The sequence below is a fragment of the Antechinus flavipes genome, chromosome 2 (genome assembly GCF_016432865.1).
Source record: "Antechinus flavipes isolate AdamAnt ecotype Samford, QLD, Australia chromosome 2, AdamAnt_v2, whole genome shotgun sequence".
Classification (NCBI taxonomy): Eukaryota; Metazoa; Chordata; class Mammalia; order Dasyuromorphia; family Dasyuridae; genus Antechinus; species Antechinus flavipes.
In genome coordinates, this window is record NC_067399.1 from 514,994,090 (window position 1) to 515,018,031 (window position 23,942).

At 36.1% G+C, this 23,942-nt stretch overlaps 1 protein-coding gene across 2 annotated transcripts; it reads left to right on the forward strand.

Annotated features, from left to right (window-relative positions):
* Positions 1–696: 696 nt before the first annotated feature.
* On the forward strand, positions 697–23,877 carry LOC127551069 (dehydrogenase/reductase SDR family member 4-like). 2 transcript variants are annotated; one of them, XM_051980501.1, is made up of 9 exons: positions 697–924; positions 3,846–4,023; positions 8,344–8,445; positions 10,609–10,679; positions 10,830–10,881; positions 19,029–19,061; positions 20,525–20,659; positions 21,156–21,211; positions 23,265–23,877. In XM_051980501.1, the coding sequence occupies exons 1-9, from the start codon at positions 785–787 to the stop codon at positions 23,377–23,379; spliced, it is 882 nt and encodes a 293-aa protein (XP_051836461.1). In that variant the 5' UTR covers positions 697–784; the 3' UTR covers positions 23,380–23,877. The 2 variants fall into 2 exon arrangements, with proteins under 2 accessions (XP_051836461.1, XP_051836462.1); XM_051980502.1 differs by lacking the exon at positions 19,029–19,061 and having other exon boundaries at positions 698–924.
* The last annotated feature ends 65 nt before the right edge of the window (positions 23,878–23,942 follow it).

The window sequence follows — 23,942 nt, forward strand, 5'->3', positions numbered from 1 at the left end:
CCTCAGCCCAAGGTGGCAGCCACTCACATTCCCTGGGAACTTTGACATTCATGCTGTGAAGGCTTGTGAGCCCCTCCCTTTCCTCAGAGCTTTTCTCAGAAAGGCATGAGAGTACATAATTAAGTAAATCTGCTTTGGGACAGTCTTTTGTGCTTCGTAATTCACTCCTTCCTAATCTTCTCTTAGGGCTCAGGTCAGAATCCTTCTCCTCAGTGTAACATCTTCCCTGATCCTTTTTCCCTGTTTCAACATATTCCTCTCCCATCTCCACATATTCCTAAAGAATTTTGTCTTCTCTCTCCCTTACCTCCATCACTAACTCCACCCCACCCCCAGTGGAGTGAAGGTAAACTCCTTGAGGGTATAAATTATATCTTTTTTTTTCCTTTCTATCCTCAACACCTGATACTTAGTAGGCTCCTATTAAATGCTTTTACAAAACGAAATTGATTGGATTGGATTGGAATGAATGGAGAAACGCCCATTCCAGAGCAGAGCTGTGAACAGAGTGAATCTGCAGGCAGGATGGGGTGGGATCCAAAGACTTTCCCTCCAGCCAAGAGGTAGCAAGGATCCAACTAGGTTCGCAGTGTGCCAGCAGAGGGAGCCCACGGCCCACACCATTTCCACGCCCTTCCGGGTAAGTGCTGGCTCCCCTTTCCCCTTCCCCGCCCCCCTGCACCTACTCTGACACTTTAACTTTGAAGCCTGGGAAGTGGGGGTGGGACCCAAAACAAAAGTAGGCCAGCCCAGCTAGGGTTTTTAAACCTTTGCTTGGTGAGACATGCTCAGAACTCTCTTGCAGACTACCTGCTTTCAGAACTTGAAATCTGTCAATATGAGCTACACGGCTGCTGCAACTTCCAGAAGCAATCAACGGCTGTTTCAGGACAAAGTAGCCCTGGTGACGGCCTCTACCGATGGGTGAGTGTCTGCCCAGCAAGTCCCCGGAAACCCAAGACCGGAAGAGCTACATCCTCCTTACACGAGATAGTCTGCAGAGAGTGATCTTTAAACTGTGGTTTATAGAAGGGCGCAATTAACCAGACTGGAGGGGGAATGTTATTAAATGAAAGTAGTAACAATGTTATTAAATGAATGTAGTAGGACTGGAATTCAGGGCTCGCCTGAGTCTGGATCTGGTCCTGGTTCCGCTATGCCCCGTCCACCTGTCTGGGGATAGTGATTCTGAGCCTTCCCCTCCTCCTCTTTTGCCCCTTTACCTAATTAACTGTCACTCAACTTCTTGGACCTTCAATCTTCTGCCAAAGACTTCTCCTGTTTTCACACATCTTTTGCTTCTACTCGGTGAGAGTAAGTCTGTCTCACTTTCCTCTTGGTATCTTGACCACCTAGCGCTGTGTAGGGATTTACTACATTTGGTAGGGACTTAACAAATGTTTTTGGAATGTTGATAATTAGCCTGTCCCATACATATAACCTACTGCAAACTCTGTGAACCAAATTCTAGCCCTAGACTCGATTTTTTCATGCTGCCTCTTTCCATTACAATCTCTTGATAGCTCAGAGTTCTAGGTAGCTAGGTGATATAGTAGTGTTGGAATTGAAATCAGCAAAATCTGAATTCAAAAACTGCCCAAAGTACTAAGTGTGTGACTCTGGGTAAGGTATTTAATTTCTGTCATCCTCATTTTTCCTATTTGTAAAATGGGTAATAATACCTATCTCACAAGACTGTTGTGAAGTAATAAGATATAGAATTATTGCAAACCTTAAGATGCTCTATAAAATGCTAATTACTATTTTATTATTATAGCCCCTCCACATCTGCCCTTTCTTACCACCCCTAGGATAAGTAAATAATTTATCTCCTTAAAATAACTAACTAGTGCCAATACCGGACTTCTGTGTTACTCTGAAAGAGTCAAGTCAAGAAATTCAAATACCCTAGGCAAGGTTTGAAAATTGTACAACCTGCATGGTACTATCCCCCAGAAACAACAAGCCTTTTCTCTAATAACAAATTTAAAATATGTGCATATATAGTATTACTAATATACATTTATTAATTACATTTTGTATTTTATTGATCTCAATCTAATGTTTTGTTGATGTTAATATAACTTATTAATTGGTATTAATTAATATTTAAAACAGTCCCACACTGTAACATCAAAAGTCACCTACTTTGCCTAATCCAGGTGTAGGATACTTACCCTACTCTCCCCTACCTCTTCCTGTCTTAGTGACCGGAGTTCCCCCATTGTTAAGCTCCAATTTAGGGAGAGGGCTGCTCTCCTCCCTTTAGCACTTTATGTTCCCAAATTATCAAATGCAACTTCTATTCTCCTAGGGCTGTGGATAACACTGGAATAGGCCCTAGCAGGGCCCTTGTCAGTAGCTAATTGCAGGAGGCAGTAAAACAAGATGCTGTTGTCCAGCAGGACAAATGCAGGTGGCTTTGGTTGTGATAAAACAGGATGAGATTACCCACTCATTCAGGTACTGGGAGCTTGAGTCCTGGTAAAGAGGATGTGGAGAGTTTGGGTCATGTTATATTTTTCCATTTTTTGTTTTTGACAAATTCTGACCAATGATTAAAGCGTAAACACCCCCCTTTAGAGAGTCTAAGCAGTGGCTAAAGAGTCAACATTCTTCTAGAAGGGCATAGCCCTTGTCTTTTCCTATAAGTATCCATCCCAATTTACCTCCTTCAGTCAACCAGTTCGCTGATGGTGCTTGGTACTATTCTGCTTTTACAACAATGAAGCGCTTTCCTTTGAAAAACTAGTCCAGTCCCCTAGTAATTCTTATCTAGCAAATCTGCTCTCTCACATCAACATCAGAGTTTAGTTGAAAGCTGACTACATTTACAATTGGGGATTTAATGAATAAAGTAAGTACTATGAGGTTATTGAGAGGAGTCTGAGAAAAGTGAAGATATACATACATCTGTCTAATTGGCCAACCTTTGATGCTATTTGTTGATCAGCACATCAGATCATGAAATGCGAAGTGGAGTTCCCATAAGTAATGACTTGTCTGTTGTTTATGCTACAAAACCACTGTGAGAGAGACTTAGGATCCTTTGTGGATGGGATGTTTTCTGAATATCTGTGTGAATCTTCCACAAATCCTAAGCATGCTCAGAGACCATCTAAAAAGTAATCTAGATGGTGATGATAGATGTCACAGATTTAGCCTGAAAACTGTGTACCACATCTTCAGCTACTGAGCTCAGTCCTCCATTCTCCATCCCCATACAAGTACCTTTCAGCAGAAATAGAAAAATGATATATAAAGTCTGTATTCTGTATAGAATAGGGATTCTTAGCAATTTTTGTGTCATGGATCCTTTGGCAGTCTGGCAAAACCCATGGACCCCTTCTCAAAATTATATTTTTCAAATAATTAAGAGAAATGCTCAATTTTATTTCTAGGTTAGAAATAAAGGTGTACTTTTTCCTTTTTTACCCTTTTTGTCCCCATAAGGTTCACAGATTTCCTGTAATCTATTCATGGATGACTTAAGACAGTCCTTGGACCCCTGTTTAAGAATCTCTGATGTAGAAAGAAAGGGATTCCTGAAGGGCAGGACTTAACTCCAAAAAAATGAGTAACACTTCAGATTGGCTCAGAAAATATTTGGAGGAAAGGAGGTCTATGTGTCATTTCATCAAATCACACTAAAAATCTCATCATTAGGCAATGCTCTACCCTCAACTTAATCCTTCTAGCCTCCTATAGGCTATAAGTCCAGTCTCTATGAAGGATCCAATGAAATATACTTCTAGTTCTTATCTCAAGCTCGTGTTGAGACAAAGCCAAGAAACTTGGTTAGGTTGGGTTGGAATTACAATAGCATCTTCCCATCTCTACCCCAGGATTGGTTTTGCTATCGCCCAGCGTCTGGCCCGAGATGGGGCCCATGTTATCGTAAGCAGCCGAAAGCAGCATAATGTGGATCGAGCTGTGGCAGAGCTCCAGAAGGAGGGACTGAGTGTGACGGGCACTGTCTGCCATGTGGCAAAGGCAGAGGATCGCAAACGACTGGTAGCCACGGTGAGCAGCAGGGACACAAGGCCAGCAGGAGAGGGAGAGGATCCCTTTTAAGTTCAACTTAAGTATTACTGTCCTATGTATGACACAAGGTATAAGAACTAATGATTAGCTTAAGTGCCTTCCTCTCATGTGAAGGTATATTTGTTTGCATACTGTTTTTCATCAATTAGTCAAAAAGTATCCAAAGGCCTCATAGTTATAGTTCCTAACTCCAGACCTAGCACTCCCTCCACTGAGCCACCTCGCTCCCTAGCCTACTGTATATGTATACCATGTAGTAAATGCAGGGAACATCCTCAGGATGACTTGTCCTAACCTAGAGAATCCAGACTTTAGATCTGCTTTGGAGCAGTTACCTGATTCCTGTGGGGTAAAAGGTAGGTGAGGAAATAGGCAAATTTTCTGTGTTGGCTTTTTAAAAAATATTTTGAGAACTATTTCAATATAATTGACACAACCTACTTTTTGTTTTATTATATATTTAAAAGGAATAGCAAATTGTATATATAATAGACTTGCAGTTTCATGTGCAATCATCTTTTTTTTGTGGTATGGAAATGCTTGTTTTATTTCATAAATTAAAAATAAAAATACATATCTTTAAAAGAACAAAAAAAAAATCTCCCAACTTATAAATTAGAATCTTTAGTCACAGAAATTGTTGAGGTCTAGATTTGGGGTACCTAAATGAAATTATGGTTAAGGTCTAGTGGCAGGTTTGGGGTACAGATTCGGCGCAAGGGGATCTAGTAGCGGCCTGAGTTCCCAATAAAAGCATTTATTGGCCCAGAGAGCTAGATTGATAAAAGAGGTTTATTATTGGATAAGCAAAGTTAAAGTATAGGCGAAGGTAGAGATAAGGAGGGCACTGGACAGAGGGTCCAGTGGACAGAGGGTCCTCACATGGCTACCATGTTTGGAATCTCTGCAAAGAGGGGTCCCAGCGAGGCCTTTTTATAATAGGAGACTTAGCTCAAGGGGATTTTGGGTGTAGCCCCAAAGTTGGCTGAGATCCGGGTGGGGCTAGGAACAGGTCCGGGATCTTCTATTGGAATTCAAAGTGACCAGGATTTGTAAGTTAAAGGGCAATTTACATTATTAACTAGGAGAGGATGGGAATCTAGAAAGCAAGCTTTCCCACATCTTCCTTCCACCCCCAACATAGATTTATTTTCCAAGGGAGAAAAGGCCTATTGCACTTTGACTGTTTACATTCTGCCATACACGTCATGTTAGCAAAGGGTAGGCCCCAGGACCCATTATAATACTGTCCTACTTTGAGTCTCTAGAGTAAAGTATCTAAGCCAGTATCAGATTTGGTGTGTCTTGAATTTTATTGCCTGGGCTATTTCAAGACAAGTGGTTCACCTTTAGTGGGACTCTAAAAAGTCCATAAATGTGATCTAAGTGATTTGTGCTAAAAAAATTTAACAAAACCTTAAACAGTAAATAATTACAGAATATATACAAGTATATTAAAATACCATAGGCATTCACAATGTGTTTTGTTGTTATTGTTGAAAGGGGTTTACAGAAGAAAAAACCCATGATTTCCAACCACAGTTGGAAAACCATCCAGTTATGGAATAGAATATGGGACATGTGGCAGGATGCCTTCTTTCATCTCTCTTCTCAGAGAACATTTCTTCCCTAGAGTAAAATGTAGCACCCAACAAATTAGAAAGACAATACAACTAATGATAGGATTCTTGGAGGAGAAACTTGGATTATTATTTAAAGGAGTGAAAGAAATACAATTTGATAGAATGGAAAAAGTGTCACAGATATGAACTATTTGGGCAAAGGTGTGAGATGAAGAACCAAATATGTGGAGCCCAAAGAAAGTCAACTTTGGCTGTAGAAAGATTAGAGGATAAAATGAAATGAAAGGAGATACCAGCTTTAACTAGTTAGAGAACACTTTTGCAAACACATGTCAAAAGTGTTGGTATTTGATTCTGAGGACATTGAGAAGCCACTAAAGGTTTGTGTATATATGGTGACAGGCTACAGTTTGTATACTACTTACTGTCACAATTTAAGAAAATCCCCCAGGGCCTGCTCCTTTCACCATAATGATCTTTGCCTACAAAAGCTATCTTATCTGGTTCTGCCTGATAATCTTAACCTTATCTGTAGTCTTAACCTAGATCAACCAACTATTTAACAAACAATTATTCAGTACTTTACTGTATTTTTGGGATACAAAGAAAAAGTAAAAATTATTCCTGCCCTCAAGGAACTTACATTCTAATGCGGGATACAAGTCCCTAAAAAAGTATATATTGTGGGGAGGACATGAATGGTAATTTTAGTGGAAATGGAGCTTGAGAGGTTAAAATGAGTTGGAGTTTGAGCAGAATTTTGAAGAAAATCGGAAATACTGAAGGAAAAGGTGAAGATGTATTTAAGACTGAATTTGAACTCAGATCTTTTTAACTTTAGGTCCAATGCTCTACCATATCATCTAACTGCTAATAATAATAAGTAATATTGCATATAAGTATTAAAATATGCCATCAATGATATATTCTGACAATATAATATAATAATTACATATAAATATTAGTAATTGACATTTATATGACACTTTATAAAGTTTGCAAACACAAACAAATACATACATTGTATCATTTAAGCTTAGCAACAACTCTGAGATATATATTAGTAATGGGTATTTTTACATCCATTTTAGACATCAGGCAAAACTGAAGCTCTCAGATCAGTTCAGTGATGTCCATATAGTCATGGAGCTAAATTATAATTGCCAAAAAAGAAGTTTGCACCAAGATCTTTATTCCAAATTGAGCATACTGTTTGCTTTACTTTTTTGCTTACTTTTTTGTTACTTAGCACTGTTCCAGACACTGTTGCAGGCAGCAAGGCAGCACACAGACAAAGAACTGGGCTTAGAATCAAGAAGACCTGAATTCATTTTTGGCCTCAGATAGTTACTAGCTGTATGTATATGCCTCAGTTTCCTGAACTATAAGATGGAAATAATAATGCCCCCTACTTTGCAAGGTGGTTGTAAATGAAATAATATTTGTAAAGCACTTAGCACAGTGTCTACCTAGCACATAGCAGATACTATATAAATGCATATTTCCTTCCTTCTCTCCCCCCCTTCCCCACCTCCCAGATACTACTAGGCTATAAAGAAGAGTACATGACCCTACTTGCATGGAGGAGACTATTCTAAAATAATTGCAAAAACTACATTATATAATTAAGTGCTAAATTTTGGGGTATGGTCTATAAGAGCTGTAATTGTCCAAAGCGAAAGTTAAAGAAAAATCTTCAGTGCAAATTATTATTTTTGACATTTGCTATCATTTATAGATTTGTGTTCTCAAGGCTAGTCCTCCAGTGGTTTTTGTTTTCTGAGTACTATGTTTATGTAACTGCCAACAAGTGGCTAGTGGCAAACTGTGCAAAGAGTTAAATTTCCCATCTGAATGGCTTATTAAGAATAAATCAGTATGCTTTCATTAATATATACTTTTTTCTATAAAAGGTAAATTTTTAGCAAAACCAGAAAATAGTAGTTTTAATTGCTATATTTTACAATGCTATATAATTTCTAACTGAGCTAAATTTAATAGGGATCATAAATTTAGAGATGGAAAGGACCTCAAAGACCATCAAATACAGCTTCTCAATTTTATAAATGAGGAACCTGAAGTACAGAAATGTTAACTGTCTTGCTAGAAGTCACACAGCTCATGTGTCTAAGATCTAAGATCTTCCTACTGCCAGTAAAATTACCTATTATGTACTGCCTTGGTCTCTAGAGAGAATATGCTCTAGTTCAGTTCCCATATAGTCTTGGTCACTCTAAGTTCTTATCAAAGAAAAGTCTTGTGTCAACTACCACTGGGCTAAAATCCCAAAGACTTTTTGTTGGTTAATCAATGCTTCACTGAACAACCAAATATCCTCTGGACTCCAGAATGCTAAGATGCTAAATGAAACACAGAAAATGTCAAGGAGGCAAAGGAGAAGCTAAAAAATGTGATAATTATTAATTACTTTTTTGTAATTTCATAAAAACTAAGAAAAGTGTTAAAAATGAGGCGCTACAGTACAATGGATAAAGGACTGGCCATGGAATTAAGAATACTTGTGTTTTAGTTCTCTCTCTAACACATACTGGTTACATGACCATGAAAAAGTCACATAATCTCTGGTTATCATAGATAATTCATTGATACAATAATAATTGGATGATGAATAGCTGATTTCCATTGGTGAAGGGAGTTTCCAAATGATTATCACTGACTACCCTTATCACTGCTCTGACCATATTTCTTTTTCCAGGCTATCGAACGCTATGGAGGTATTGATATTCTGGTCTCTAATGCTGCTGTCAACCCCTTCTTTGGTAGGCTGGTGGATGTCAGTGAGGAGATATGGGACAAGGTAAGAAAGGGTTAAAGCACCAAAGAGGTGAGCCTTAGAAATGATCAGTTTTACCGAAGAAAATTTTAGTTCTCTTCAGAAGAAACAGATATCTAAAGCTCAAGAGACTAAACATTATCCTGAAAGACCCCAATACCTCTCCATACTCTTGTATTATACTCATCCTTCATATTATTCCTCAATTTCTCCCCTTTTCATTTGTCTGTCCCTCTTCTGGGCCTACCACCCCAATTTGATTTTAACATCCTTCTGTAGTCAACCCAGGTGGTCCACACCTCTCAGAGACGTGTATAAGAGATGTTACAAAATAAAAGAACTGTGCATTTCATCAGAGTAGAGATTCCCTATGTAGGTAAACCTTCTACAAATGCAGAGTTGACTTAAAAAATAAGTTCTAAGAATCTACCTGAGAGATAGGCTAAGAGATTTGCTCAGAATCACATAGGTAGTAAATGTAAGAAGGTAGATTTGAATCTAGATGCTTCAAGCTCCAAGCCCAACATACTATGAAATACCCCAAATGCCTCATTCAGAGGATAATATAATGACAATGTATAATGTGCCATTCAACAAAGAGACCCACAGTTCTTCCCTTCAGTTGCCAGAAATGAACATGTTTTTTGATAATTTGTGAAATAATTATCATGTCTGGTAAAATGTTCCAATTTGTATCACTTTAGAATTATACCATTTGTAAAAATAAATAGATAGATAGAATGAAGAAAAAAGGAAAGAAACTGTTTTTGCGCTTAGGAAGGTTAGTATATTCAAGGAAAACACACACACATATATATGTGCAATCCTCTGTGCTAGCAATATTTGCATATTATACTAATGCATATAATTTCAATAATATTTCTGTGATAAATTCCACATGCCTACTTTTCTGCAATTACAAGGTTCTTAATTAAAATATTTCTGTTTGTTTAGTAGAATTAACATTCCCACCAGAATTAGGAATACTAAATTGTTCATAATCTCCCTGTAGTTTTGCTTCTTGCTCTTTCAGTGATTTTCTCACACTGTAGTTGAGGTAAGCTAAAAGAAAACACTGGTGTTTCATAAGCATGGAATTTTGTTTTTTTCATGAACATGAACTTGATTATAATCTTCTTTGAGATAAGGATACTAATTTAATATGCAACACCTGTTCAAGATAGTTTTGAAATCAATTTGGGAGCTAAGCAGTTGTGCCAGAGTTTCATACAATCACAGACATAGAGCTGGATAGGAACTTTGAGATCATCTAATCCAACCCCTTCATTTTACAGATGAAGAAACTGAGGTCTAGGGAAATTTTAATGGTTCCCTCAAGATTACTCCAATATTAAGTGGGAAAGTTAAGATTTGATTGCAAATTCATCATTTCAACACTATCCTGACTATTGCATATTTTGTTTTAAATTAATAGAACAGAAACATTTGTTAGGACTCATTATCCCAATTCCCCTTCATGATGTTTCTCATAATCCTACTTTCCAGAAAACAGGGCCAGAAAAACACGAATATCCCATTTCCCCTTCCCAAAGAACATACAGGTGCAAGAAAAACCTCAGACACATGTACAAGATCAAATGAGACCATTGCTGAGAGGTTCAGTTCTCCTGAATGGAGTGGCTCCCAAGGAGTTCACCTCCATTCATTCTTATAGCATGATACAGTAGAAAGAATGCTGAATTTGGAGTTCAAGTCCCAGGTCTTTCACTTACTACCTAGGTTACATTGGGCCAGTCGTTTAAACTCTCTTCTCCATCTTTAAAATGAAGGGGCTGGACTAGATGGCTTCTGGAATCCCTTGTAGCTTCAAGTCTAAGAACCTATACACAAGCATCTCTAAAATGCACAAGGCTCCATGATAGGCATTGGGGGTAGACAAGGAAAGCCATCTCTTCCCTCAGGAGGCTTCCATTCTACTAATTACATGACATTCCCCAATTAGAAGGCCCCCAGAGAGACCAGGTAGATTCCATGGTAGCCTTAGAGGTTGGATCTGTTCTAGTCAAACCCAGACCTTCGTGGTGAGTTCAGCCCTCACCTTGTCTCTGGAGATATGAGGAATAGGGCTATACCTTTGCTTAGCTGACCCTCACTCCAATCCAATGACTTCTCATTCTTTCTTCACACTGTCTTCCCAATAATTGATTTTCCTCTCCTTATTTCCAGATTCTGGATGTTAACTTGAAGTCCACAGCCCTGCTAATGAACATAGTGGTGCCAGAGATGGAGAAACGAGGGTACAGAAGGAGTCAAAGGGAACCTGTGTGGTGGGGGAGTTGGACTGGGGCTGAGTGAAGGATATCCCTCAAATATTTGAGAGGAAAGGCAAATAAGGGTAGGGGGCATCTAATGTGAGAATGCAATAATAGTCTCATTGCCTATTCCAGAGGTGGCTCAGTGGTGATTGTGTCCTCCATTGCTGCCTACATGCCCTTCCAGGTAAGTCACATCTCCTTACTTATAAGCCAGTTAATAGAGTTTCTGTACAAAGGGTATGGACATTTTCATTATTTTATTTACATAATTCCAAATTACTTTGCAAAATGGTTGTGCCATTTCATAGTTCTGCCAATGATGTATTAGTATTCTCATTATATTAAAACCCCTCCATTGAGTATTGCCATTTTTTATAATTTTTGCTAATTGGCAGGGTATGAAGTAAAACCTTAGGGTTTATTTGTATTTCTTACTATTTTTTAAAGTTTTGTCATTATTTTGTAGAAATGCTATTGATTTGGGGGATTTGTTCTGTACACCACAACTTTGCTGAAGCTATTAATTGTCTCAATTAGTCTTTTTGCAGATCCCCTAGGGTTTTCCAAGTATATTTTCATCTCTTCAGAAAATAAGGATAGTTGTATCTATTCTTTACCAAAATTAATAGCTCTGATTTCTTTCTTTTATCTTATGATACTAGCATTTCTGGAACTATATGAAAAAATAGTAGGGAGAGTGAGCATTCTTGCTTCACTCCTGTAATGACTGAGAGAGATTCTAGTATATCCCTTTACATATGATGCTTGCTTTTGATTTTACTTTATATGAAATATAATGGATTATGCCCAGCCTCTTATTTTAATTCTGTGTATCTTAATTTCAAGTGTTTCTTGTAAGCAATATATTATTGGGTGCTGGTTTCTAATCCATTCTGCTGTCCTCTTCCATTTTATGGATAAGTTTATCCCATTGAAATTTATAGTTGATTGATAACTGTGTATTTCCCTCTATTCCATTTTCTTATACTTATCCATCTCTTTTTTTTACCTTGCCCTCTCCTCAAGAGTCTATTTTGCTTCTGACCACTTCCTCTAGTAATTTACTTTCCCCTTCTTCTCACCTCCTACTCTTAATCTCTTTTCCCTAAAAGCTATCATTCATCTATACTCTCCCCATTGTTAGGCTAAAATGAATTTTCTTTCCCAGCTATGAGCTTATATTTATTTTTCCCTCCTTAAATCAGTTCAGATGAGAACTGTATAAATTCTCTTTTATCTCTCAATCAATTTAGGCAATTTTCCCCATTCTTCCTCTTCCTCCCCCTCATCGCCCAATGCATTCCTCTTTCCCATCCTTCTATTATTCTTTTGAGATCATCCCAAAATTAAAAGAATTACACCCAGGCCTTCTGTGTAATTAGACTCCTAAGATCCACAGTGATGATAAAATCCTGTGGGGTTTATATATAACTAAAATTGTGAACGTCTTATAAGAACATAAACAGTTTAACCTTGTTAATTCCTTTATGATTTCTCCCTCATGTTTACTTTTTTGTGCTTCTCAAGACCTCTGTTTAAAGTCAGTTTCTCTTCTCAGGTTTAATTTTTTTTTTTTATCAGGAATGCTTTAAAAATCTTTTTTATTTCATTAAATGTCCTTTTTCTCCTTTAGGGGGTATACTAAGTTTTGTTGAATAAGTTATTCTTGGCAGTAATACTAGAACCTTTTCTTCTGGAATATCATATTCCAGGCTCCAAGTTTCTTTATAGTGGTGACTGACATGGACTACAATTCTTCAGTATCTGAATTCTTTCTTTCTGGTTGCAATTGCTCTACTCCATTTTGCAACTAAGTAATGGGCAATAGAGTTGCCACTTAGCACCTGTTTCTGTTCCCAGAGTTGGTTCAGGGTTCCCCTGGAATCTCTTTTTGCCTTGGTGTTTCTAGCCCTGCTGTTCAGTCTTATTCCTCTTATTATTCCTGAATCCTAGAAGGCTCTTCATAGCTGCAGTCACTCCATCTATCTTTCTAATATTGTGAGAATAGAGGGGCTCAAGTGTTAACTTTTTTCTTTTTGCTATAAACATAATACTATCTTCCTTCAATTACTTTACCTTTATCTTTTTTTAAGGTGGGTCTATTCCAAATAGCTCTCATCCCTGATCCCCTCCTTTTATTTGTTACCTATTTCCCTTTAGGGTTTTACTTATTAGTTTCTTTTTATTTACTGCTTTTATATGGTTATATAGTTCTTCCCACTACCTTTCTTCTCATTTAGTCAATTCCCCCTTCTTCTCCCTTTCAATTAATTCTATTCATGAGATTATTTTTGCACCCCTTTCCAGAATTAATTTCTCCCACTCTCTTCATTATCTATCTTATCTTATTGTCTTCTCTAGATATTCATTCTCTGGTTCATGACCCCAGTAATTATCTTGTTTTTCTGTATTCTCTCCATTCTTCATGAAATCAAAACATCTAAGGTATATATTCTAGGATTTCCCTTCTAGACAGTTTCTGCCACTGCTTTGTAGAGCTTATTCCCTAGATTTTCCTTTGCTATTGTGCCTTACTCCAGAACAATGCCAATTCTTTTTTATTATTAAAGTTTTTTTATTTTCAAAACATATGCATGGATAATTTTTCAACATTGACCCTTGCAAAACCTTGTGTTCCAAATTTTTCCCTCTTTTGTCCACCTCCTCCACTAGATGGCAAGTAATCCAATATATGTTAAACATGTTAAAATATATATATATATGTTAAATCTAATATATGTATACATATTTATACAATTATTTTGCTACACAAGAAAAATCAGATCAAAGGGGGAAAAAATGAGAAAGAAAACAAAATGCAAATATACACCAACAAAAAGAGTGAGAATGGAATGTTGTGATCCACACTCAGTTCCCACAGTCCTCTCTCTGGGTGTAGATGGATGTCTTCATCACAAGATCATTGAAACTGGCCTCAATAATCTCAACAATACCAATTCTTGCAAGTATCAGAAAGGATACTGCCTCATGTTAGGGCAAGCCACCATGTATCTCTACTCTCCCCATTTATCCTCCCCCCTCCCTCATTTGCCTTAACATCTCCCTGTTAGGTCCATGCCTTTCCATTCCCATAGGTGCCAGTTGCCCCCAAGAGTTCCAATTGCCTCCTTCTCAAAATAGTAGGACGAGACTTTTCAAGCACCAAATCTTCCTGATCACACCTAGCACAAGGTCCCGTCTCCTTTCACAGAATCTCTCTAGTCATTCATAGAAGCATTTGTCCCCAGAACTTCTTCCCACACCAAAGGATCCTTTTGATCCTTATCTACAGAGACTCCAAGGGTCACTTTCCTTCATGGCCAGCCTTCATTTTGACCCAGGTGCACACACAATCTTTTCTGTCCTCCTGTTACCCTCTTCCCCTTTCATGGATCTTTCCATATTGTATTGTTACAAAAATGCTTTATTTAGTTGTAGATAGGATGTCACTAAGTTCTGTCCATAATGCCCTCTTCACTGTGATAGCCATCAGGCTCCCTCCTTCACTCCAGCTCTTTGTGTTTAGAAAAAAGTCTCTCATTAATCTCTGCCATCATGCTGTTGCTGTTCTTGGCCATTGAATTCATTCATTCCTCCTGAATTTCTGTTATCTGAGGTATTCAAGTAGGAAATAATCCCTTCAGTTCTGGTTTCCTTTCTAAAATGTTTCAAATGTCTCTTTATTATTTAATATTCATCTTTCATTTATGATTAAGCTCATATTCATTAGATAGTTTACCCTAGGCTATATCCTGGGCTCCATCACTGTTTGGAATATATTCAGTTCCCTCCTGATTTTTCTAGTGGGTGAAATATGGTCTTGCTATTCAAATTTCCTTTCCTTTGTATCTGAAAATCTTTCTCCTGATCAATCAAGGAATCAATCAATCAATCAGAGGGGAGATAATCAGAAAATGTGAACAAGTGGAGACTGAAATTACCAAAGATTTCAGAGAAGAAAACTTGAACATTTCTTCCACTGTTCACACTTATCTTGGGTTTCAATTCCCTATTAGCTATTTCTGTTTTGTACTTCTTAACTCAAAGACTACTTCATAATTAAAACAAACAATACATTAAAAAATTGAGCAGTTTTACCTTTTCTCCAACTGCTAACATCATCCCCCTTCTTTGGTCATTTTTTTCACCAATGCATTTTTTTTTTTTCAAAAAACACCTTTTTCCTTGTTCATAGTTTTTCTCATCAGACTAAGTTTATTTTATGCTTTAAGTGCCTCTTTTACTCTTTTAACAAGGATATGCCTTACTTTTGCATTTATCCTCCATTATCTTTCCTAGCTTTCATTTTCTTTACATACCTTTTTTCAAAAACGTAAATTAGTCAGGGAATTCCCTGTGCATCCACATTGGTCTTCTTAGACAATTATCCCATCTCTTCTCCTTAGAGAAATTGTGTTACTTTTGTATCTTCAGAATTTCATTTCTACATTTTCTATTCTTCCTCATATATCTTCTCCTATAGAATATGATCCTAATAATCATTCCCTGAACAGTTTTAGACTCTACTACTCAAAAGTTTAGGAAATATGCCATGTAATACCTAACTTTTACAGTTTTCTTCACAACTATAAAAATGAAGCAACTTCCTCACAAAGTTCCCATCACTTAGCAACTAGTTCCTTCTTGTTGGCAAAAATAAATTCTAGGATAACAGTTCCATTCATTGCTTCCTCCAAATTAGAAGTTTCCCTACTTTGGGCAGAGAAAGAGCTTCCAAATACTTGGTAGATGTCCCAAGTAATTGAAATCTATCATCCATACTATACCATGCCTCTATGTCAAGCTGGTGTTGTGTTTCCCAAGTTTCTCATCTATTTATTCTTCTGTCCAGGTGCCAACAGTATCATTTCTGTTTCTTCCTCTGTTGATTTTCACCAGAATACTCCTCCCCTCCCTTCCCTTCTTGGATTTCCTTATCTGGACCTGTAATTTCATTTGTTATAGAAAATGCCCAGATGAAAAAACTCCCTCTATCAAGGCAAATTATTGCTTTCTCTTCAACTTCTAGTCTTTTAAAGTTGTCTAGAGTGCTAAGAGTAACTTACTCAGTCACAGCGCCATTATGAGTTAGATTCAAGACTTTAATTTGGATCTTCCTGGCTCCAAGAACCATTCTCTTTATGCCACCTAGCTGCCTATTATCATCATCATCTTTCTTCTCCTCCTCCTCCTCCTTCTCCTCTTCTTTTTCTTCCTCCTCCTCCTGCTTCTTCTCCTCCTTCTTTTCCTTCTCTTTCTTACTTCTTTCTTTTTTCCAGTTTCATCTTTATTTTTAAAAATTTATCTTATTTTCAATTCACAGAACAAAACAAGCATTTTTATAACAGCACAACAAAAAAGATAATTACACATGAAATTGCAAATCTACCATGTACAACAAATATACAACAAAGTTGTCATATAAATTTACTTTTTCTTTTCTTTCTTTCTTCCCCTCTCCCCAAAGATGATTACCATTAGAACAAATAGGTGTATGTGTGTATGTGTGTATGTGTGTGTGTGTATGTATGTACATATATATGTATGTACACATAAAATTATTCTATACATACTTCTATTTATCATTTTTTTCTCTGGATACAAATAATGTCTACTTTCATATGCCCTTGATTTTTAATTTGTGCATTCATAATAATTAAAATGACATAATTGATCCAGTCATTCATAAAACACTCTGCTCAATTTGCTCTTCATTATTTTGTACAAATCTTTCCATGCCTTCCTAAGAACATTAAGCTCATCATTTCTTATGGTATTCCATCATAATCATTTATCACAACATTCCTCAATTAATGGAGATCCCTAAAACTTCCAGTTCTTTGCCACCACAAAGGAAGTTATTATAAACATCCCATTCACATTCAAACTATAATTACTATATGTGAATTTCCCTATATCTTATTTTTTACCATTTTCTTTTTCAGCTTCTCTTTTTACTCTTTCTCTTTTACCTTATCTTCTTCTTCAAACTCTCACCTCTCACGTCACACATTCTTCTAAGTCTCCTCATCTTCTCTCCCCTATCCCCCAATTTCAATCCCCAATTCCTCCAAAAGTTCCTCCTTCTTCTCACCCCCATCCAAATCCCAATTTACACATCTCTTCTTCATCTTTTTCTTCTTCTTTCCAGTTTCTTCACCAACTCTTTCTCCCAATTTTCTCACTCTATATATGTTCAGAAGACTTCTACAATCTTCCAGATGTACATATTGTTTCTTCTTCAACCAAAGTGAGAATAAGTTCCATTATCACCTTCCCTTCTCCCCCACTTGCTTTCTCTATTTAAGTCCTTTCTTTCACGCCCCATTTTTATAATATAATTGCTTTTCTTTACTTCCTCCTATCCAGTTTTGTTTTATGGAATCACTTTATCGTACAACTTAGCCCCAAACCCTCTTTCAAATTACCTTAGGAATGATGATAGTTTTAAGAATACTGATAAGATTTTCATTTATATATATTTACATATTTGTATATGTATACATATTTATGTATATAAAGGAAACAGTTTAACCTTAATGACTGCCTTATAATTAGTGTCCCAATTTTCCCGTATCTTCTCCAACATTTATCATTTTTCTTTTCTGTCATATTAGCCAACCTAATAGGTGTGAGGTGCTAACTCAGAGTTGTTTTAATTTGCATTTCTCTAATCAATTTAGAGCATATAAAAATCTAAAATGATTATAAATAGCTTTGATTTCTTTTTTTGAAAACTGCCTGTTCATATCCTGTGACCATTGATGAGTTGAGAATGATTTGTATTCTTATAAATTTTACTCCATTCTCTGTATATTTGAGAATTGAAAACATTTGCTGTAAAATTTTAAAAATTGTTTTCCATCTCTTTGCTTTCCTTCTAATCTTGATTGCGTTGGTTTTGCTTGTGCTAAACCATTTAATTTAAAGTAATCAAAACTATCATTTTACTTTTCATAAGTTCTCTATAACTATTCCTTCCTCTCTTAATATGCTTATGGTATCACCTTTTATGTCTAAATCATGTACCTATTTTCGCCTTATCTTGGTATATGTTGTGAGATATTGGTTTATTCCTAGTTCCTGCCTAACTATTTTATAGCTTTCCCAGCAATTTTTTAAATAAATGAATTCTTATCCCAGAAGTTGGAGTTTTTAGATTTATCAAGTGGTAAATTACTATAGTCACTTTTACTACTATGTCTTAATTCCTAATCTATTCCTAGATCTACTACGCTATTTCTTAGCCAGTACCAAATGGTTTTGATGATTACCGTTTTATAATATAGTTTGAGATCTGGTATGGCCAGGCCACCTTCCTTTGCATTTTTTTATTAATTCCTCCCATATTCTTGACCTTTTGCTTTTTCAGGTGAATTTTATTTTTAGTTTTTCTAGCTCAATACAATAATTTTGATAGGTTGATTGATATGGCATTTAATAAGTAAATTAATGTAGGTGGAATTGTTATTTTTGTTATATTAGCTGATTTTATTTGTATGAAGTGTTTTGTAATTGGGTTCATATAGTTCTTAGATTTGTCTTAGCAAGTTGACTCCCAAATATTTTACATTGTCTACAATTATTTTAAATGGAATTTCTCTTTCTATCTATTGCTACTGGGTTTTGTTGGTAATATATAGAAATATATATAAAATGCTAATGATTTATGTGATTTATGGGTTTATGTTACATAATGCAACTTTATTAAAGTTCTTAATTAATTCAAGAAGTTTTTCAGTTGATTCTTTAGGATTTTTAAAGTATATCATTATGTCATCTGCAAAGAGTAATAGTTTTGTTTCTTCATTGCCTATTCTAATTCCTTCAATTTCTTTTTTCTTCTCTTACTGCTAAAGCTAACCTTTCTAGTACAATATTGAATAATAGAGGTGATAATGGGCAACCTAATTTCACCCTGCTCTCATTAGGAAGGCTTCTAGATTATCCCCATTACAGATAATGCTTGTTGATAGTTTTAAATAGATATTATTTATCATTTTAAAGGAAATCCTATTTATTCCTATGTTCTCTAGTGATTTTAATAGGAAGAAATATTGTATTTTGTCAAAAGCTTTTTCTCTATCTGTTGAGATAATCATATGGTTTCTGTTAGTTTTGTTATGGATATGGTCAATTATGCTAATATTTTTCCTAATATTGGACCAGTCCTGAATTCCTGGTATAAATTCCACCTGGTCATAGTGTATAATTCTGGTAATAAATTGTTATAATCTCTTTGCTAATATTTTATTCAAATTTTTACATCAATATTCGTGAGGGAAATTTGTCTATAACTTTCTTTGTCCATTTTGGCTCTTTCTGATATAGGCATCATCATTTTTTGGTCTTAAAGAGAATGTGGTAGGACTCTTCCTTTGCCTATTTTTCCAAATAGTTTGTATAGTACTGAAATTAATTGTTCTTTAAATGTTCTTAAAATTCACTTGTACATCCATCTGGTCCTGGAGACTTTTTCTTAGGGAGTTTCTTGATGGTTTGTTCATTTTCTTTTTCTAAAGTGGGGTTATTTATGTATTCTATTTTCTCTTGTAAATCTGGGCAATTAATATTTTTGTAAATATTCATTCATTTCACTTAGATTTTCAAATTTATTGGTATGCAATTGGGCAAAATAGCTCCTAATTAGTGACTTAATTTTCTCTTTTCATTTTTGATACTGGTAATTTGGTTTTCTTCTTCCTTTTTTAATCAAATTCATCAAAGGTTTATTTATTTGGAGTTTTTTCCAATAAAACCAGTTCTTAATTTTATTTATTGATTTAATCATTTTCTTATTTTCAGTTTTATTAATCACTCTTTTGATATTTGGAATTTCTAATTTGGTGTTTATTTGGGGATATTTAATTTATTATTTTTCTAACTTTTAAAATTCCATGCCCATTTTTCTCAATTTCAATCATATAAGCATTTAGAGATATAAAATCTATAATATATATAGATTATACATTAATCTATATTCATTTTAATCTTATCTTTCCATAGCCTGTTATTACATGTAATTTTTATTACATTATGATCTAAAAAAGGATGCATCTACTATTTCTGCCTTTCTGCTTTTGAATGTGAGCTTTTTAATTTCCTGATATATAGTCATTTTTTGTAGATACCATATTCCACTAAAAAAAAGTCATATTCCTTTCTATTCACATTCAATTTTCCCTAGAGGTCAATCATATCTAACTTTTCTAAAATGCGATCACCTCCTTAATTTCTTGTTAGGTGAAATTCCATGAGGCCATGAGTGAGGTAAAAGTTGAGTTGAAATTTCTTAAAAACTAGTCTGATTCCTTATGGAGCTACCTCCAGGCTGTGTGTTGATTCAATGGAGTTGGCCTGGAAGTGTCTATACTTCCCTTAAGCCAAATCTCAGCCCCTAGAAGTGCTGTCTTTTCAGAAGTCCTCTACAGTAATCTTCAGAGGACAACTGTTTTGCCACTTTGTTTTGGCTGTTCCTCCATTAATTTTTTTTTTCATTTTGTGATTTTCTGTCTGTGCAGGAAATCTGAAAAGCCTGGAAATTTCTGACCTCTTCCACTAGTTTCCCAAAATGCCACTCCTATAACTTCTTAATGTCCAATATTTCACCATATCCACTACCCTTTTTACCTATCCTGGTCCTTTTGGGTAAGATAAGATCCAGCAGCACCTTATTTCAGTCATGAATCCTATCCCAGTAAGTCTCAGTGATTTTATATTGTGTTAAAAGAGGGTTTAAGTATTTCATCTACCCCTTCACTCAAAAAACTCAGAAATGAATAGAAACTAGGAAAAAAAACTCACATTTTTCCTTTCCATCCTTCTAGTCTCTGGGTCCCTATAATGTCAGCAAAACAGCCCTGCTGGCACTCACCAAGAATTTTGCTTTTGAATTGCAACCAATGGGCATTAGGGTGAACTGCCTGGCACCAGGTCTCATCAAGACCAATTTCAGCTCTCTGGTAAGGATGGGTAAAATAGAAAGGGAAGGGGGTTCAGGGACCACCCACTAGAATCCCTACTGAAGTTCTTCCTCCTTTCCAAAGAGATCTTCTTATGAGAATGGGGGCAGGAAAGCAAATCTATTTCTTAAGTTCTCTAATATCTTACCTAATACCTTGGACTTCCTGATACACCCTTGCTATATCATCCCTCCTCCACCTCTCTTTTGTGATAATGAAAACAGAGATCAAAGTCTCCAGTCCCATCTCTTTTATGTCCCCTTCAGGGATGACACATATAACTCTTCTTGTCTCCAATGGAATGACCAGCTAGAAACTGATCAAAAGAGAGGAATGTAAAATAAAAAAGCAGAAGAAGCCTAGGGGAATAAGTAGGAAAGGAGAGAAAAAGGATGAGATGATATTACACCTGGTTTCTAATTCTAAATCAGTTTGGTAAAAACCAAAACCACTCCTTTTCCTCGATGTCATGTCACTGTCTCCCTTTTCCCAACAGTTCTGGAAAGATAAAGATGCTGAGGCCCAAACGAAGAATGTCCTGAATATAACCAGGTAAGGGAGTAGATGGGTGAGGAAGGAGAAGTATTGCAAGGGGCTATTTACCCAGATAATCCAGATGTATCACAACCTATCAAGAAAGTGGTGATACCATCCCCCTACAGCAGAACACATCATTAATGTGTCACTCATACACAAACATTTAAAAGGTTTTAGGCCATTACAAACAGACATAGAGTAGGTAGGTGTTTTAGTAAATCTTGAACACATACTTTGTAATGATTATTTCCATTATGTTATGATTTATTCCAATTTTATTATATTTAGCTATGTTCTGTGTGTGTATACACACACACATATGTATAGCTTATTCTTTCTCTCTCTCACTAGATTGTAAAATCCTTGAAATAGGAATCATATCTCATGTATCTTGGCTTTTTTTCTTGCCTTCTACAAAACTTGATGCATAATAAGCAGTTAAGAAATGTTTGTTGAATGAATATGGAATGAAACATTTGGGGAGTAAACATTAATGATGATGCTTATTGGTGTGTCAGACTCTAAACAATAATTGGGTTTCTGAAAAAAACTGCCTATAAACTAATTGAGGTAAATCAAAATACATTTTGAGATCATTTAAAGGAAGCTTTCGGTGTGATCTTTAGTGAAGGGAAGTAGTCTTTGTTATAAAAATAATTATCACCACCCCCCACCCCTTATTTACAGGGGCAGGTAGGTGGCACAGTGGATAGAGTGCTGGGTTTGGAGTCAGGAAGATTCATCTTCAGTGAGTTCAAATTTGGCCTCAGATGCTTACTAGCTGTGTGACCCTGAGCAAATCACTTAACCCTTTTTACCTCAGTTTCCTCATCTGTAAAAATGAGCTGGACAAGTTAAAAAAAAATCCCAAATAGGGTCATGAGTCAGAAATTACTTAGAAAAGACTAAACAACAAATATTTAGCCTTTTTTAATATTGTTTCCTTAAAGCAGGGCATACTTGTAATTCCTCACCATCATTTTATAACAGCAAGGCAGTGATATATAAAAATAAAATGTCAGCCTTAGAGTCACGAAAGTATGGGTTCAGATGCCATCTCTATACCATATTGACTGGCTTGCCTCTGAGCAAGAACTGTAACCTTTCAATTAGCTAAGCAATTTTCCATGTGTTTATAAGTTACAGAGTTATAATGAAGAATGCTAGTCTTCATTAGTAGAGGGGATTTCCATCCTTAAGAGTCTTAACAAAATCCACATCATTTTATGTTATTATTCCTATAATTCCTCAACAGCTTATGATTTTACCAGTCTGGGTTTACCTTCCTGTAATGCCTTTTGCAATTCCTTTGTGACATAGGAAGTGGTCTTTGAGGGTTCTTGTAACCAAAATATTCATCACTTTGGGGCCAATCTGTTAATGAGTCTGAATTTAGCTAGACTGGTTCTCAGAGGACAGATGTACCGTCTGTCACCTAATCTGTACTTGAATCCTATTCCAGTTTGTTAAGACCTCCTGGAGTTTGTATTCCTTTTAAAGAACTCAGGGTCATCAGGATGAGGAATATACTTTAGTAGAACTATTATTATTTCATAAACATATGAAAGATATATGTTATTTCATCAATATTCCTCTTTCCACCAAAGAAGATGGCCACCTGTCCATATAATTTAGTATATAAATCCTAGGAGTTGCTAGAAGCAAACACAGATTATCTTTTAGTCAGTGTTAAAGGTCAGAGGTTGGTTTTGAACATAAACTTCCAAACTACATGTCTATACATATCACATTGCCTTCAATAAATAGTAGAAACATTGTATCTCTTAAAGCAATTTAGTTACAAAACCCTTCAGATACAGATTAGGGAAAGAAGACGGGGAAGCTGGTACCTAAAAGTGTATTTGCCACCTGTTAACAAACAAATATTACTTGCTTTGGGTAGTTGACTAGAAATATTTGGGTCAAGGCACTCAAGCCAATTGATTGTATCCATTTCACCTATTCTCTTCTAAGGATTATTATGAGGATCCAGTAAGATTTTGTAAAATATGCTAATATGTGAACTGTAATGATTCTTCTTCTGATGATGATCATTATTATTTCCCAGGCTGGGGGAGCCTCATGAATGTGCAGGCATCGTATCTTTCCTGTGTTCACCGGATGCTAGCTACATCACGGGAGAAACAATAGTAGTGGCTGGAGGAGCCCCTTCCCATCTTTGATCAGACGAAAAATACCCTAGCAGCTATCTATAATGAAGAGAAGGCTGAAGATTGGACACTCATCTCCTCCAATCTCGTCCATCACTGATTTCCCTGGATTTGAAAACAAAATCGACTCATAAATAAGCAGCAAATAATTTTTCTGTTTGCCACGTATGGCAATAAACCCCATCCCTAAGAAAATCTGTCCTGGGACAGACGTTAACATCGAAGATGGAACTGAATTATTCACTTTTCTTCGTCAAATCTGCTTTTTACAAAACTAATTCCAGTTAGAAGGAAGGAGGATTGAGTATTGAGAGTAGGACCAGGCTTTTTACAAAACTAAATCCAGTTAGAAGGAAGGAGGATTGAGTATTGAGAGTAGGACCAGGCCAGAGAAGTGAAAAGAGATTTAGAAACACTGGCTATAGGAGGGAAATGCCTGGGGAGATAATTGGGGGAAGGGACAAATCTCTGATTTCTGTGCCATTAAAAATAAAATTAACTTGCAAATAATATGCAAATGATACTGTTGAGTTTTTATCTGCTTGATTTGTCATTTGGAGAATAAAGGGAAAGAA